The 16976-nt window shown below is 40.2% G+C and overlaps 1 protein-coding gene across 5 annotated transcripts in view; it reads right to left on the bottom strand.

Moving 5' to 3' along the window:
* Window positions 1-3027: 3027 nt before the first annotated feature.
* Window positions 3028-16976, bottom strand: part of KALRN (kalirin RhoGEF kinase) — a 608200-nt gene continuing 594251 nt past the window's right edge. For all 5 annotated transcript variants that reach the window (XM_067549620.1, XM_067549619.1, XM_067549617.1 and 2 more), the window contains 8 exons: window positions 15824-15910; window positions 14851-14943; window positions 12973-13023; window positions 12544-12621; window positions 11535-11717; window positions 9553-9724; window positions 5463-5701; window positions 3028-4147 (listed from right to left, as the gene is read on the bottom strand). In XM_067549620.1, the coding sequence (XP_067405721.1) occupies window positions 3896-4147; window positions 5463-5701; window positions 9553-9724; window positions 11535-11717; window positions 12544-12621; window positions 12973-13023; window positions 14851-14943; window positions 15824-15910 (1155 nt within the window). In that variant the 3' untranslated portion in view covers window positions 3028-3895. The remainder of the gene's footprint in view (window positions 4148-5462; window positions 5702-9552; window positions 9725-11534; window positions 11718-12543; window positions 12622-12972; window positions 13024-14850; window positions 14944-15823; window positions 15911-16976) is intronic.

Below are 16976 nucleotides of genomic sequence, written 5' to 3' on the forward strand. Positions count from 1 at the left end.
CAGCCCCTCAAGTTCTAGGCAGAACCCCCTCTTTTAATATGGTGAAGAGAGCAGACAGTAGGCTACAACCCCAAAGTTCAAAACACCATTATTTTAAGACAGAAGGTGAAATCCTGGCCCTATTGAAGCGAGTGGCAAAAATCCCATTGACTTCAGTAGTGCCAAGATTTCACTCAGTATCTTTCACACAGCCCTGGCCTCACTGTAGCTGGTATGATAGAGCTCTGAGTTTAGCCAGAGTAAAGGGAGCCAAAAAAAGTTATTCCTGCCCATATTTTGCATTTCATCCATTGAGAGTGTAATTAATCTTATAAGAATTTTATGTAAATGAAAAATACTTACTTGCAGTGTGGATGCCAGGAAAAAAAACCAAACGAACACAAAGGCTGCATTTTATTTTGCATGCAAAATCCTGTTAAAATGGGAACTGCCAAAAAATTATATAGAGATATAAACGAAATCAAAAATGTCACCCCCCCACCTCTCCTGAGAGAGGATGCCAGAGGGGGTGAGGAGGATGAGAAGCAGGAGAGTGGCCCACAGCTTCGGATGGCCTTACTCACTTTAACAGAGACTTTGTTGCCCAGAATATCCTTGGATTTACGTGGCCCATTGGCTTCATTTTTGCCACTGCTCTCCTTTTCCGCCCGCTTTCTCATGCGCAGGGTATGCCATGAACATGACTTCCTGTTGTACCAAAAAATGCACCAATCAAACGGCAGATCATAGCAGGGAAGGGAGGATGTGGAAAGGGGACCAGCAGCCACATTTGTGAGTACTGCAATTCCCTAGAAAGTGAAAGCCACCAGCAATGCATCTATTTCAGTTTCAGCAATAATATAAATTTGAAAACGATTTCAACAGTTCTATCAGCAGATGTTGCGCCACGCTTGCCGTTTTAATGTGTTTAGTAGAAAGCCAGTTCCCCAGATAAGCAGGGAACTGGGCTGTCTCAATTTCAGATAATCTGTCATCAGGCTTCAGGGACGTTAGCAAGAAACGTTTGTGACAAATGCAAGCGCTAAGATGTCAATTCAATTCTAAATCTTGTTAATTCAAGCAGTGAAACTGATGCAAATATGATGGGAATGGGTCTTAATGGACTGATTTGATATAGCAAGTACAAAAGTTCAAAGTGGATCCCTGAGTGTTGCTAAGAACATGAAAAGCTAAAAATCCAGATAGTAACTAGGTCATTAGATTTCCAAGAAATAAGACATTTCCAAAAACTACAAGCTTTCCTATATTAGTTGGGGACAAGAATTTCCTGTTAGTTTAACATGACTGCATTTTGTCAATCCAATTGTCTCTGACATTGTAAAATCTACATTTGTTGATGACTAAACAGAGCATGGAATTAGTGATTTCCATGTCCCACCCCAACTAAGTTGCCTTGTGACCTTATTCTTGGGGGAAAAAGTCATGTCATCTTTTATTTGAAAAATGCTGTGGAGACAATAGAAATCACAGATCAGAACAAACATCAAATTAAGAAAAACAAATCTGTTTAAAATATGGATTTAATTTGGTTTCACAGCAGAAAGTTTACCATTTTAAGTCTTTTATTTTTTGTTTTTTAGTAGTCATCTAAAGCATGAAGTTCTCAAAAACAGCAGTGGAATGAGCTGGGACCCGGGTTACAAGCATTATGCGACATCTGCCCACCTTTAAGGCATGCAAATTTGATTTGCATGTTTGAAGCCCAATGTTTGGCTCATGTTGCATCTACAGTACCTTGATACATTTTACAAAGAAAGTTGCATGTAATCCAACGATAACCTGTGATGCTAATAAAATAGGACACGTTAGGATCTTGAACTCCAGAAAAAGACACTCAGTATTCTAATTCTAAAGTGTTTTGCAATCATTATGCTTTAGGCATCAGATTAGAATAGTACAATAGGCCAAGTTAAGATTAAAACTATAGACCTCTTCTAACAGCTGTACACACCAGCATGAGACTGAAATTGTGTCCACGCTACAGCAACACAAACAAGGTCACGTGCACTGTGTCTTTGAGAACTAGTTACAGGCATTCACATTCAGTGAAGATGAGCACCAGAAAGGAGAAATGTTCTATAAGCCTCTCATCTGTAAAACTTGTCTGGAAAATCTCATGACAATATGTTCTGTTGTGATATTTTGGCAGCTCCAGGGGAGATCCAAATGGGATATGCAAAGCAGTGGGGAGTTATCCAGCTACTGCAGAACTGTCATCAGAATTCAAGTTTAAGCTTTCTTTTAAGATATGGATGGAATCAGTGGTGGTTTAATGGGTTTCTCTCCCCTTACCCCCAACTGGCTGATTTATCACCAGCAATATTAGCAAACAGAGTACAGTGTGAATACTGTATTGTAACTGTTTTAGCATGAATTATAGATTAGTCTAAGTATTCCACCCCACTTTTAAGCCATATTATATGGTAGCGTGGACAGGGCTGTATATCGCACCCACAGCTGGTCATTGTTTTTGTTTTATAGGATACACATGAGGGAGAGTTCAGTCAAGCAACTATTTTTTCCAGAGTATGAAGAAAATATTTGTGAGATTTAAATCTCAAAGGGGAGAGGAAAAGTGCAATATGTACTTCATTCATTACATGGTTTTTGTTTAGTTCTCTTTGCAGAAAACATTGTAAAGTATGACTGTAGAGGAGGCTTTGATTTGACAATAGCTATTGGGGAATCTGATGCTGTTGACAAATATAACAGCCCACAATTCCATACCAGTGGTGGTGAAGAATGCTATCAAGTCTCTAGCTGTCTGAGAGAGACACTAAATAATTCCTTAGGTTTAGCATCCAGTTCATACCTGATTTGACCAGGAGCATTGATCTTGTATAACAATACAGGTAAACCCAATGTCATGTGTCAATTAGTTTTAGCAGAAACCAAATGGTTTAAAAAATTATTGGTAATTAAGGCTCCCCCCCCCCTTTAAATCTACACATTGAGGCACTCATGTGAGAAGATTTTTTAGCATCCATCATGCTAGTAATTTTAGATATCAAAAGAAATCAACAGGTATTACTAAAGAGGGTTGTACCTTCTGCATTTAATACCAAAAACCACTTTCTTGCATTTAGTCATTTCAGATTGACAAATTTCTAAAAATCAAAAAAATCCACACGTGTTAAATAAGCAACAAAATGTTATAACAAAAAAACCAAAAGAGGGTCAAACTAATCCTTTTTACCTCATTAAAACATGCTCATGGTGAAAATTTATTTTACATATTTAAAATAGTACATTTAAAATTATTAGTTACATTACAGGTACAATGATGAACATTGCGACTATCCATTATATTGCACAACCTGACTTCATCAATATGGGTTTCTTTAAATAGTGCAAAATACTTTATACAGGAATGTACTTGGAAGGGGGTCTTGCCAACAAAAAATATTTTACAAAAGTTACCGTGAACAGAAAAAAAAAAAAAGTCAAAATAAAAGATACAAGCTGTACAAAGAAATTGCCATAGACAACAAAATCTCTCCTCTTTGAGAAGCAGGCCTCAGTCCAACACAAGGCCTGATATTTTTTGCTAGATGCTGTTATAACCAATATATATATTAGTAACTTAATACAACATAAATATAAGTCCAGTCCAATCAGGTCCATGTTGGTGTAAGATGGATCAACGAAAAACATGCCTTTAAACCGTCTATGGTTTTAATTCTTTACAAAGTATAAACAAAAAAACGCAAACAAAAATAACCAAAACCCAACTATCCAACATGGGCTCCCCATGCTGTGGATTGAGCATTCAAAGTTTGTTCCAATGGCACTGTAGATAAAATCAGCAGGATTTCCCTACCATTTGGGGCGGGTGTTTTTGTTTTTTTTCCCCTCAAAAATCCACACACTGCTCCCAGGGAAGCCAACATGGCACTTACTTGATGCTTCCGTCGCTATTATCTGTAGTGGATTTAGTGAGGGGAGCCAAGATATTGCCTGGAATCCATCCTTCAGCAGCCGGGGAGTGATCATTTGCAGGCTGGTACACCAGGAACATGTTTTGCTGGTTGATGGCAAGGATCTGAACCACCTCGCCCTGGTTCACGCAGATCTCATTCTCCTTCAGTGCATAGTAATCTTTGATTACCACCATGGAAGAGGTCCCATTGCATCCTCCTAAGTCACTCTGTGGAGGGGACACAACAGAAATTCTTAGAAAACATGTGTCGATGGGGAATAGGCAAGAGTTACATCTTTCAGGAGCATCCAGGACACTTCATTTTCAGCCTAGTGATACTAGGGAAGAAAGGAGGGTGGTGTTTGTTCATTTGTTTTTAACCCTTTAATAATTGTAAATTTATATCAGAAGAAAAACTTCAAACTCTTATTATAGATCTCTCTCGTAATCCAAATACCCTGGGAATTAAAGCCAGAGTTCTGTTTCATATCATAATTCACTTTGGTCCAACAGTAATTTTGTCCTAGGATGGCTAAGAAAAGACTTATTTGCATTTTATTGTAGCAAAACCATTCTATACCAGGATGTGGGGAAAAAGATCAGTGGAAGCTGATGTCTGAATGTGAAATTAACATTCAAGAGCCATTTCACAATGGCAGGTACACACCACACAGTAATTAGACTTGTTCAAATGCAGCCTTGACAGGGACCAAAATCTGCTACCGCCAATGGAGGCTTGAAGGCTTATGTGAACTGAGTTTGCGGTCTCAGCTCCATTTGCAATAGTCTACATCATAGAAAACTCATCTCCACAACTGGCACCCGTTAGCAGCCTCAGAGGACAAGCACACTACTCCCGGCCCTCTCCATAGAGCTGATCTCTCCAAGACAGGGTGCTAGGCATGTTGTTCTAAGGATTGAGGTGGAAGGCTTCATGGCAGCTGGCTATGCTGTGAACAGGGAAAGTCAGTCACCAGGGCTGTGAACACTGCACCTTTCCTGAGCATTAAGTTCGCTTCAAGTTGTTTCTAAGAGCTAGTCTACACTTAAAACTTATAGCAGCACAGCTGTATTGATACAACTGTTGTTAGAAGAGCACTTAGGTAGCTGTGTTATGTTGATGGGAGAGCGCTCTCCTGCTGACATAATAAAACCACCTAAACAAGTGGCAGTACCTAAGTCTGTGGGAGATGCTTTCCCGCTGATGTAGCACTGCCCACACAAGTGCTTATGTCGGCAAAATGTACATCACTCAGGAGGGGGCAGGGGGTGTTTTTGCACACCGCTGAGCAACAAAAGTTTGCTGGCGTAAGTGCTAGTGTAGACAAGGCCTAAGTGTTTAAATTTTCTGTTAGGCTCTGTCTGGGTTTTACTACTGATGTGCTACTAACAGATCAGAAGGTTTGTCTTGGATCTTTAACCACCTATTCTGTTGTGGCGCAGGTTTCTACTGACCTGATTAGCTCATAATTAATTTTAATTTCATGGCTAGTCTATGATACTAAAAGATAGGTTTGAACAGAATAGTGAGCACAGAAAGTACCTTGCTTTGTTCATATTTGTCCCCAGGCTGGTGGTGTTCATATCCTGCACTGCCATTGGAGGTAGATATCTTCAGCGGTGGCATAGATGGGTTACGGCTTGTAGCCTTTGAAGGCTTCTCAGACCCTACTGGAACAGAAGAATAGGGTCTGCTGTTGGGCTGAGACACCCTGCCAACCTGTGGCCTCATTACTGCTGAGGTACTTTCTTTGCGTTGATACTCTATGGGCGACTGTAGCGCTGCAGGAGAGGAAGAGAATTAGATGTGACACTGCGTAACCTGATGTGCAGTACATGACTTGCATGATGTGGTTTCAATTAAACTGATATATTGCTTTCAAAGTAAACCCAAGGGATACTCAACTACATAAACACGTGGAAGAGCACATTTACATGTAGACATCTTGAGACCACTTCACACTTCTGTATATAATGAGTAGACACAAAAAACTCCTTACTGTTATGAAGAGTTGCTTGTCTAATGCTACAGCATGCTGAAAACTTAGCCCTTCTGTGATGCTTTGTATAAGGTGACCATTGATATCAGTTACCACTGTTGCACAATTTCCATAAATCTTGTACAAAATAGGTCATGTAATGTATCAATAGAAAAGTTATAAATTGCTAAATATGACCACCTGTTTATATGCACGTATCATCTTTATATCAGAGGTTATGAATATTGGCTATGGATCTGTATCTCAAACGTGTCTTGTATGCTTGGGTGACACCCCTCCCCCCAGATTTACATCAGTGCTACACAGCTATGTGTTGGTGGCCCATTAAGGGTACTCAGCTCTCACAATGGGTCATTGAAGAAACTCATCCCACCCAGTAGGTCTTCCTGTGGATGCCTCAGACAGCAAGGAGCCAGCGGCCACCTCCTGCGATTCAGCAAAACACATTGGGGTATGTGATAAGCTCATGTGACCTTGGACTATTTTGGGCCAGTAACTTTTCATACACTGGGGCTGTGGGCTTTGTTTGGGACAGTAAATTTCCATGTACCCGGCAGAGGATATAAAAGATGCCTGGAGACATCTCCATTTTGCCCCTTTCCTGCTCCAACTTCTCTGGATTGTGGACTTAATACTAAAAGGAGTACTTTGAACAGTGGACTGAAGACCTTCCAATCTTTTGAAAGTTACCAGAGACACTTTTGCAAACCAGTAGATTATTCCATCACTACTACAAACTAGCCCTAAAGACTTGGCAACCATTTAGAACTCTATTCTTTTCTTAATAAATCTTTAATTTCCAGAGGATTGGCTGGCAGCATGATATTTGGGTAATATCTGAGACACACATTGACCTGGGGGTAACTGTCTGACCTCTTGGGATTGAAAGACCCTCATATATGGTGAAACAGGTTTTCTGATACAGTGAGTGGTTACTGAACAATTTGTCTGGATGGGAACAAAAGGCTGGAATGCCTAAAGGGGATTGTATTTGGCTTCTTGTTAACAATGTGGTGCTACACAAGCTCTTTGTTATTGGTTTGGTGAATCTAATTACAGTTTTGGGGGATTGTCTGTTTTATTTCTCGCAGTCTGCCCTGAGTGTGGTATTCTCAGTGTGGTCCATCCCAGGTAGCTGGTCACACCTTCAACAGAAATAAACGATTTCACATTTTATTTCAAACAGCACATATATCAATCATAAAACCTCCTACTCACAGGCCTCCCTTACGTAGACAAGAAGCCATAGCTCCCAAATTATCACCAAATATAGTTTATTCTGAACCTGGTTAGGTCTTTGTGTAGAATCACAGAACCATAGAATTAGAAGGGACTGCAAAGGTCATCTAATCTAACCCCCCACTCTCCCAAGATGCAGGATTTGTACATGATTTATAACTACTTTGGTGCAGGGCAGTTCCTGGAAACTACCAACTAGGCAATTGGTGTCGATGGCATCAGAACGTTAATCCTACGTATTCATTCATCTCCAGAAGACACCCTTTGCTAAGGTCATAAGAAAGCTTGTGGGCATGCCACAATCTAAATCAGAGAACTTTGCAAACCCAAAATAGCGAGCGTGGGAGTGGGAGAAGGCACTTCTTAGCTGTAGAGTGATTGGTAAGGAAAAGGAAGGGTAGAAAATAGGTGTGTACATTTGAGCTGGGGGAAGCTGCAAGGCTTGGGGAGTTCAGAGGTGGTAGGGGAGAAAGGTTGGATTGGCAGGGTCGAGGGGAGGAGTCCATGATAATTGGAGGTGTAGTTGGAGAATGTCAGGTTGGATGTCATTTGGAGGGGGGAAGTTAGGAACTGGAGAGAAAAGTAAAGAGGTTGCAGTTTTCTCAGCCTGCCCTTTACTGTAAAATATCCCAGTTTATCATTCTGAAGGGGAATGAAAGAGGGCATGCTTTTTGTTCCAACTTCATCACCCCACCCTTCCTAGCGTCCTTTCCCCTCTCCCCCCACTTTGAAAAGTGGATCAACCTGCAGAAGATGGTAAGAAGTCCTGAGACAACTTGCACCTAGAGCCCCACCAGATATTTCAGGGACCAACTATCACTGTGAGCTGCCCTCTGACAAAATATTAGAGGCAGATTTCAAGTTCTCAAGTCTTGCTACACTTATTGCCATTATACAAAAGAGGGAAGAAAAGAAGAGTCACCAGGCATTTCTAGTCTTTGATCCTAAGCGTATGGATTTGGTGTTTGTATGTCATGTAGCTTTAATGGCTCTGGACAGATCATTTATAGGGAATCAGTATTCTTGTACATTGGCCACTCAGACTAGAGTAAATGGAATGTGGCAAGACAAGGTCAGCAATGGGAAAATGCAGGACAAGGTATCCCAGATTAAATTAATTCAATTGAGATCACAACAGAAGCATCCCTCTTAACAGTGGAGAGGAAAACCTCATAAGGGATAGACATTGACTCCAGTTTTTTGTTTTTGTTTTAAAACTAAACAAGGGGTAGGAAGAGTTCAATAACTAAGGAATAATTCAGTACCCCAAAAAAGTCTCAGCTATCATCCTTTCTTCTCTCAAGAGCCCAGCAAGCCCAGTTCTGCAGTCACTCTCTGACTTAGTTCAACTGGATTGATGGTGAGCTGATCTTTGGAGTGGCTGCAGCCCAAAAGGGCAACCAGACCATTATAAAAGTAGAAATTAGAGGTTCTGCTAACCAACCCCCCCCACCCCCCAGGGACCCTGAATGTCAGATGCATGCCAGGCTCAGCACTCTTCCAGAAGCACAGCAAATGCTTTAGAAATTCAGATTTCTGGGGCAATTTTTGTTCCTTAATCCCCTCCTCCCAACTTTGAATTGAGACTATTTAGCTCCTGTTTCAGGGCCTGACAGCCTCCCCATATTAGGGATGCAAGCTGAAGGCCAGGCTACCAGTCTGGAGTGAGCGAATTCTGATTATGGCCTCTGAGTGCTACTATATTTACAACGTTCAGTGCAGTTCATAGGCATCAGGAGACATGACCTTGAAGAAGTGAAGCTTTCACTACCGATATCCACCAGAAGCATGCTGCTGGGTAGAGCGATGTGTCTCCCTGGGTTAAAACCTGTGGGGCCAGACTCTGAACCTGGCTAATCCACTGAACCAACCATGCATTTTAGCAGGAAGTCATGAGTGCTAACACAGCGGAGACCCCCCACTAGCCATAGTTGCTTCTGGGCCAGCCATGAATTCCATGGAACTGTTAACACAGCACGGAACTGTACAAACGTTTCTGGGCAACTTCAAAGGCCTGAGGATTATGGTGGTGTTTTATGCATTCTCCCACCCACATATATTGGCTGCCTAAACTCTCCACACCACCATGCAGTCCCTGAACTAGGCAGAGAGATCGCTGCATGGGGTGGAACTGTACAAGCACGTGAGCCTTTCCACTGCAAGAAAAAGGGAAGATCAATATATTGAGGACTTCTCTACATGTGACTTTCAGGAGATGGGGCCTGGCCCTGTGTTAACAACTATTTAAAGATGGGCAGACTGGACTAAGCTTTCTGCTCAAGACATTTCCTTATGAACCTAAAAGGTGATGAGTTTTTCAGCAGAAGACGCAACATTTGAACATTATAGATTCCTGTTAATGCAGACGATGCTATGCAGAGATAGCCCACATACCATTCAGGAAGTCTCTCTGTGTGTCCAGGACCTGATTGATGTCTTGCACCCACGCTTGTTGAATTTCAGCATTGGCAGCCTGTAAAATGACTCGCTCTGAAGTTTCCCGACTCATGAGAGCAAATTTACAGGGATCATCATCCACAACTTCTTCAATGATTAGGTAGTTCATCTGCAATAAGCCCAATGAAGCATGGGTTACACTGACTGCTGCTGAGCCTTCTCCAAAGAAATGATTGCTGTACTAATTTCCTGAACACAACTAGCTTAAAGTACCATTTGATTACAAGCAGGAGAACAAAATGTTAATGTACTTTAAGTTCCAGACAATCTCTCATGAAGGTCTAGCATTCTACAGGCAGATTTTTCATGTTCAAGTCTCATGCCCCAATAGCTGTCCAGATCTCTCAACATCCATCTGCACTGTATTGAGTTACAACTTCCTTTAAAAAGGTAATGTGGTCATGATTGATGGGTCCAAGATAAGCATAATCTGAAAGTGACATTAAAAAAATTCCTTCTAAGATCTGGAAAAAAAAAAAAAATCTATCCTCTCTAAAACAAGAGTTGACAGCAATGTTTCCATCAGTGTTTCTCCCCCAAGGAGAGAAATGGGAGCTTTCCCTTTAGTCACTTAAAATTGGACTGTGTACAAAGATGTACTGAAAGGAACACTTCTCCGCTGATGATCCAGTGATTGATGGAAAAATTCTTCTGTGACCTAGCTACCGCTTCTCAGGAACATGGATTACATATGGTGACATGAGTGTCTACACTGAAGTGCGACAGTATCGCCAGCTGCAGTATTTCAAGCAGAGACGATATCAGAGCGACCAAACCACAAAACAACCTCAAACTACAGAGAGTGATTGGATTAGCCGAGCGTTAGAACTCAGCAGCATCAAATCAAAACAAAATGGCTGCAACCTTACCTGAGCATGAGTAGCACTCAAGCTTCAATTTACTCCCTTGATGTGCTGGCTTAGTTTAAGTTTAAAGGACCACTTAACTCAAAATTAGAGACCCGTGTGCAGCTAGGCGGTGGATTGGGGCAAAACTGGAGCTATAGCTCAAGCTAACAATGTAGCAAAGGCATGCCCCAAGTGCAGGTTAACTGGAAAACATCAGATAGTCCCAGCCCAAATGTGCTTCTTTTGGCACTGGTAGATGAAGATTCACCCCAATATTTAACATACAATACAAGAATTGCTTCTAGCAAGGAACCTGTATTTTCACACTTTCTAGAATAACCATCTGTGGAGAAGTCAACTTTCCCCTCTAAAATTTGTGTTCAGTCTTGTCACTTGATGTCTTTCCCCCCCTGCTAGAAGGGGGAAGATAGGAAGGGATTTTAAAATTAATTTCTCTAGTACACATCTTAAATCCATCAGGATTTCCAACTTTTCTTGAGATCGACACAAAAACCAATAAAGTTAAACTGTTCTTACAAATATTTCCCTCTTGAATAGTCTCTTGCGCAACACTTGAAGTGGGCCAAGAAAACTGAAGATTAAGGCTTCTTGATTCAGGAAAGCATCCCTAATAAGAGTTAAGCATGTGCTTAAGTTTTGGACCCCAATTCAGGTCATGATCATTTTGGTTCCGTTTCCCCGCCACCACTCCTATTTAAGAGAAAATTAGCAAGTCCCCACTCCTGCTTTTGTTACATGATCTTCAATAGACCCAACTCTTATTCATGCAGAGCTCCAGGCAACATATGTTAACTGTTCAGACCTGCCCTTTGCTGCGTATCTTGTGAAGTCAGCGACTGGATTTGTGCATGGATCACAGGGGCAGATTTGGAGTTGTTGGCCTTGTCCTATCCTTGATCCACATTACTGAAAATTAATGGGAACACTCTGCAGACTAGTGTCTACATGTGACACTTGAGGACTGGTATGCCTAAAAGTCAGTCGAGAGCATAGATAAGTCACGGTTAAATAGCAAACTCTCTTATCAAATAGGACGTTCCCATTACTTACCTTTATGCTTCTCTTAAACATGTAGCCTGGTGTTAAAGAGCCTTTCCTAAGAAGTTCACTAAAAATGACTATTTGCTCAAAGAGGAAGACCCTGCGCTCCTTTGGCCGAGACTGCACTCCAGAATCCTCAGTTACGTAGAACGTATCCTGTTGCAGCAGCTTTCCTTGAGCAGTCAGCTTGCCCTGAGAAATAAAGAAGTTGCTAACTTAAACACACACAGGGGTAAGAACAAAACCACACGTCCCAAGGACTGCTCTGCTAGGGTTCATATATTCTGGGTTTCCAAGGAGCACTGGAATTCTCAGAAAGGCAGAATTCCTCTGACTTGACACCAGAAAGTCATTGCCTTCCTTGACAAGAGTTCACTTAGAAAAAAGTGCTAACACAGCTGGTTATTCCCACCACCACCAACTGCTTTTCCAAGACAGAAAATGCCAATACTCCAATGGGGTATTTTTATACCTGGTTTCAAGCTATCGTTTCATTATAATATTATTTGAGCTACTATTTAAGACATGCTGGGCCTCATTTTGAAGATTAGGCATTTTATCAGGCTTGCCAATTCCTACATTGCATGGTTAAATTGGTACATCATTTAATGGTCCCCTCTGAAGCTGCAGCTCTTTCAACACAGGTGTTTACACTCTCACGTCAGGCTACCTCACTTTTAGGTTACCATGCTAAGCAGCAGAGGAGTCTGGATATGAGGCCACTCATTCTGTCAGAGGAATTAAGTTGTCTGCAATTCAAGCTTTGGGAAGCAGTAACAGACCTCAGATTTTTTTATGCCTGTACAGGGTCGTTACACTTTTAGAATGACAGGTATACATTCATCCCACCCGGGATCTCAGAGGAATGTAGCTCACACAGTTAAGAGAGCAGAATAGTGGCTAAAGAAGCTAAAGGATGGAATATGCGGAAATAATTATTGAAAAGACAATAGCCTCTCACAGCCCCGCGAGCACTGTTCTTGAAGCCAACTGCCGTACGAGCATGACAGGTGCATACCTCAAAGCCCTGAAGACGGCCCAGATTCATCATATCATTGCAACGTTTTGGTACAAGGCACATTAATTCAACTGCTTTCTGTTAAATAAAAACAATTAATTATGAGAAGGCCAGAGCACTCCTTAAAGGAAAGATGAAAAACAGATTGTCACCAATACAAGTAACTCATGAGGCATGCTCATTTTTAGAAGATGTGATTCTTGTACATCTAGGTGTTTCACTAATATCAATGGGAGGTCTGGAGTCCAGGGACAGGTGTCAACTACATTTAACTTAGTTTAACTTAAATGAAACATGAAATGTAAAAGTAATCGTTTCTTTGCTCATTGCCAATAGTCTATTGGAGATTTGCTTTCTCTCTACAAAATTCCACTGAATTATTCAGCAATATCCAGATAAAGCAATAGGGTCTATGATATGAAAGTATACCTCTATATCAGAGCACTCCAGCCCAGCTTTCTCACTGTATCTCAAGAAGTCCTAAAAAAAAGCAAGAGTTCACATGAAGATGTTTTAGGAAAAGTATATATTAGCCATTTTAAAAAGAAAACCATCAGTGAGTAGCAGGATGTAACTCCACAAAAAATGAAAGATGTGCTTAGACAGCATTTTGAGAATCTCTGTGAAACTTCATATAAATGAATTAGTCTTCAAAAGAGGTTTGTGAGGTAGGGAAAATATTCCACCCATTTTAGAAGTGGGAAATCAAGCACAGAAAGTTAAGTGACTTGTCATGCTTTGTGAATTTCATCAAGTCAGAACTAAAATTAGAGTTTGGGAATGCTGACTCAGTCCCCTATTTTAAGCCACAAGACGACACACACTTGAAGATACCCTTTTTTCCTATTGAAATGTTATAGACAAATGCAATTGCTTTTTTTGTGTGCAACTAGTACAGTTACCAAAACATGGGCTTGATGGCATTCAGTTTGATACTCTAAGTAGTTTAAATGAAACCTCCCAAAACCACCTGTACCTTTATAGATTATGGGCCAAATTTCAGAAGTGACTCACATTGGGCAACTAAAATTAGACTCCTAGGGCTAGATTTTTAAGAGATGAGCAGCTAAAGCTGTGGATGTAGTCAATTAAAGCTGTCGGTGCTCAGAATCTTTGAAAAATCATGTCCTCTGTCTAAGTTGGACTCCCAAAGTAGATACTGAAAATCTGAATCTATGGGTTTCTCATTCTGGGGCACAGGATATGAGCACAGAAAAGCTCAGTACAACAACACTGGTTAAAAGCATTTGCCTTCATTCAGTGGCAGATCTGTTTTGGTGATATTCATTGCTGTGTTTGTTTCAGTTAGACCTGGTCAGAAAACGGGAACGTTTCTGGTGGGAATTTTCATGGGAAAAATCCTCAGTTGAAATTTTCTTGTCAGAAAATAATTTATATCCTATAAAAAATTTGGAAAAATTAAGGAAGTGTATGTATAAGGGGAAATGAGCTATATTCTTCTTAATGAAAAGTTCCAGTGGGGTAGCTGTGTTAGTCTGTATACAGCAAAAACAATGAGAGTCCTGTAGCACCTTAAAAGACTAACAAATTTCTGCGGGCATAAACGTTCGTGGGCTGTATCTGACGAAGTGGATTGCAACCCATGAACGCTTATGCCCACAGAAATTTGTTAGTCTTTAAGGTGCTACAGGCTATCGTTTTTTCTTTCCACGGTTTTCCAATTTTTGCTAGTGTAACAAAACTAAACATAGGAGTGCACATTTTCTTACTATTATGAAAGGAAAAATTAAAACAAGGATTTTTTAAAAACAAAATTCATCAAAATGAAATTTGATTAAAAGACAGTTCAATGAAGACTGAAATGAAAATTCATTGAAAATGAGGTTCTTTTTAAAGTGAGAAATTTGAAAACTGATCAGCTCTATTTTCAATGCAACTCATGCAGAACATCCCTACCCCTTTTATTATTCTCACAAGATCTGCTAAAGCGACTGAAGCATCACAAAGAATGAAGACTGTCCTCTACATAAGACATTTAGTCTTAGTCAGCTACCAAACTGCTCTCAGAGATGTGCTAACTGTGGTCCCTCTGCTGACTGGTTATCTACAGACAAACAAGTAGTATAGGCTAATGTATAATGAAGCCTCTCTCTTCCAGTAACTTTTCACTTCATGAGTTACAGAGAGGGTTAGTTACAGCATATCACATAAGGTCATTTTAAACGGAGGTAAAATTTTTGGAGACAAACCTAAGTTATAATGAAATTCAGACTGGTTCAAGTGGCAAAGTCTAATGCAAAATGAAAATGATCCATAGGTTAACCTGAATTGCATCTTTCCACTCACCTTGAGTAGAAGCTGGTACTTGGTTATTCTTTGAATGGGTTTGATTAAAAAGTCACTGAGGGTTAACCGTTGGTTTATTTCTTGTTGTACCTCCTAAAAGTAATATTAATTATCACAAGATTAAGAAATATACTTCCAGCAAACCACAGAATAAGACATGAACAGCTAATCTATTAGCAAAGACAGGAAACATGATAAAAACATGTCAAGTGACACTTGCAAAATAATAGTCATTTTCTGCCAGAGCAAGAGGACATTTTAGAAAACTGAAGGATTTCAAAATCTGTAAGTGTCCCTTTTTGGCATGTACTGGGCAAAATACATGGGATTAATTTTCAGTTTGAGTTTGTAGAGCAGGAATTACAGATCTGGAAACTACTCTTCCGATTGCAGTTGGGTGATGGCCAGGAAGAATTCCCGAAGAGCATGAAAGGTTGCAGTGACATACTTCATTGAAATGATGCACCTTCCCCTTGTTGCTTAAGTTCTTTGCATTATATAAAGTCTGGATAGCCCCAAAGACTTCCTCGAATGGATACAAATGTCTTGGGGGAATTAATATTTGTAAATCACCCAGCAGAATTTTAATCCCCAAACAAACATCGGAACACTAGCCAGCCAATTATTCACACAAAATATATCCCAACCAAACCCTTGACTATTCTCTGCAAAGATCATAGGTGGCCAAAGACCAAGAGGATGTAGGAAAAGTGAATTTCACTTTGGGAATGCAGTAGCTTAGCCATTAATTGAAAAGTAACAGAAGAATGGGAACCTGAGATAAATTTAAGAGGAATTGCTGGGAAAAGATACTGTAAATAGAGTACAAGCAGCATATAAGAATAGATCCCATCACAAAATCCTTTACTTTAGCCAAACTGTGCCAAAACCCATAGGTTTTTGGGTAATTCTCCCTTAACTCCCATCACAGGTTTAAGCAGCAATAGCATCCAGTGAACATGGCCAACCTTACCTCAAAATATGCATCATATTCAGCTACTACGTATTCTGATCGTGGTTTGTTTTGACAGTACACCACATACATGTGTAATCTCCTCTCCTGTGAAGGCAAGATAGTAAGATATTAGCTACTATATTTTTTATTATTAAATGATTGGACTGGCAGAAAGGTGCTAAAATTGCTCTACTTGATCATGCCGATTTACTCAAAGGTGCAAAGCAATGGAATCAGGTCTGCTCTAGAAGATCCTGAATCTCTTTGATGAAAAGAAATCAAGGCAATATTCCTTCTCCATTACGGAATAGTTATACAATGCAGCCCTGATCCTGCAAACACCTAGGCACTTGAGTAGCTTTACTTTGGCAAGTGGTCCCATTGAGTTCGATAGTGCTAGTCAAGTGCATGTTTGCCAGATGGAAGCTTTAAACCAGGGATCAAATCCTCATATAATTCAGCATAGTGCCACTAAAGATTTATGCTAGCCAAGGGTTTGATCCAGTGTCTTTACTTCTTTTAAAGGAAACTGAAAAAGAAGAAGCTGGACAACATCCTTTAAATTCTAGATGGTTACAAGCTAAAAATAATGTACAATTTTAAACATTATGGCAGCTAATGATGAATTGTAAATTTAATGATAAAGACTATTCTTAAACACATGCTCTTCAGAGAATACCACATGCCAATGTTATTTTTGTCTTGCATGATGCAAAATATTTGGCTATTCCTAGCAGAAACAAAATGCAAACTTAATAACCAAAATTTGTTTCCAGTAATTTCTCATTTGGTCTATGACATTCAGCCAAGGAACAAGCACACCAAAGATGTGCTCAAGTTTTAGCCCCTGCCATTGTGTGTTTTTATAAAGCTAAAGACTTCTAAGCAGGCAATACAATTGCTTTCAAATCTTAATTTCACAGGTGCATGTTCAGCCAAGCTCCCTTTTTGAAAGGCTTTTCACATTCTTGTGAAGTAAGGTAATTGCTTCAATGAAGAGAGGTTATAACTGATGGGAGACAACAGTGATCATTTGTTTAGAATGTTGTTGCAGTTGTGTTGGTCCTAGGATACGAAAGAGACAAGGAAGGTAATGCCAATATCTTTTATTGGACCAGCTTTTGCTGATGGAAGGGACAAGCTTTACAGAGCTCTTCCACAGGTCTGGAGA

This window comes from Emydura macquarii, unplaced genomic scaffold (genome assembly GCF_026122565.2).
Source record: "Emydura macquarii macquarii isolate MOO-44397 ecotype Brisbane River unplaced genomic scaffold, CSIRO-AGI_Emac_v2 contig_1253, whole genome shotgun sequence".
Taxonomy (NCBI): Eukaryota; Metazoa; Chordata; order Testudines; family Chelidae; genus Emydura; species Emydura macquarii.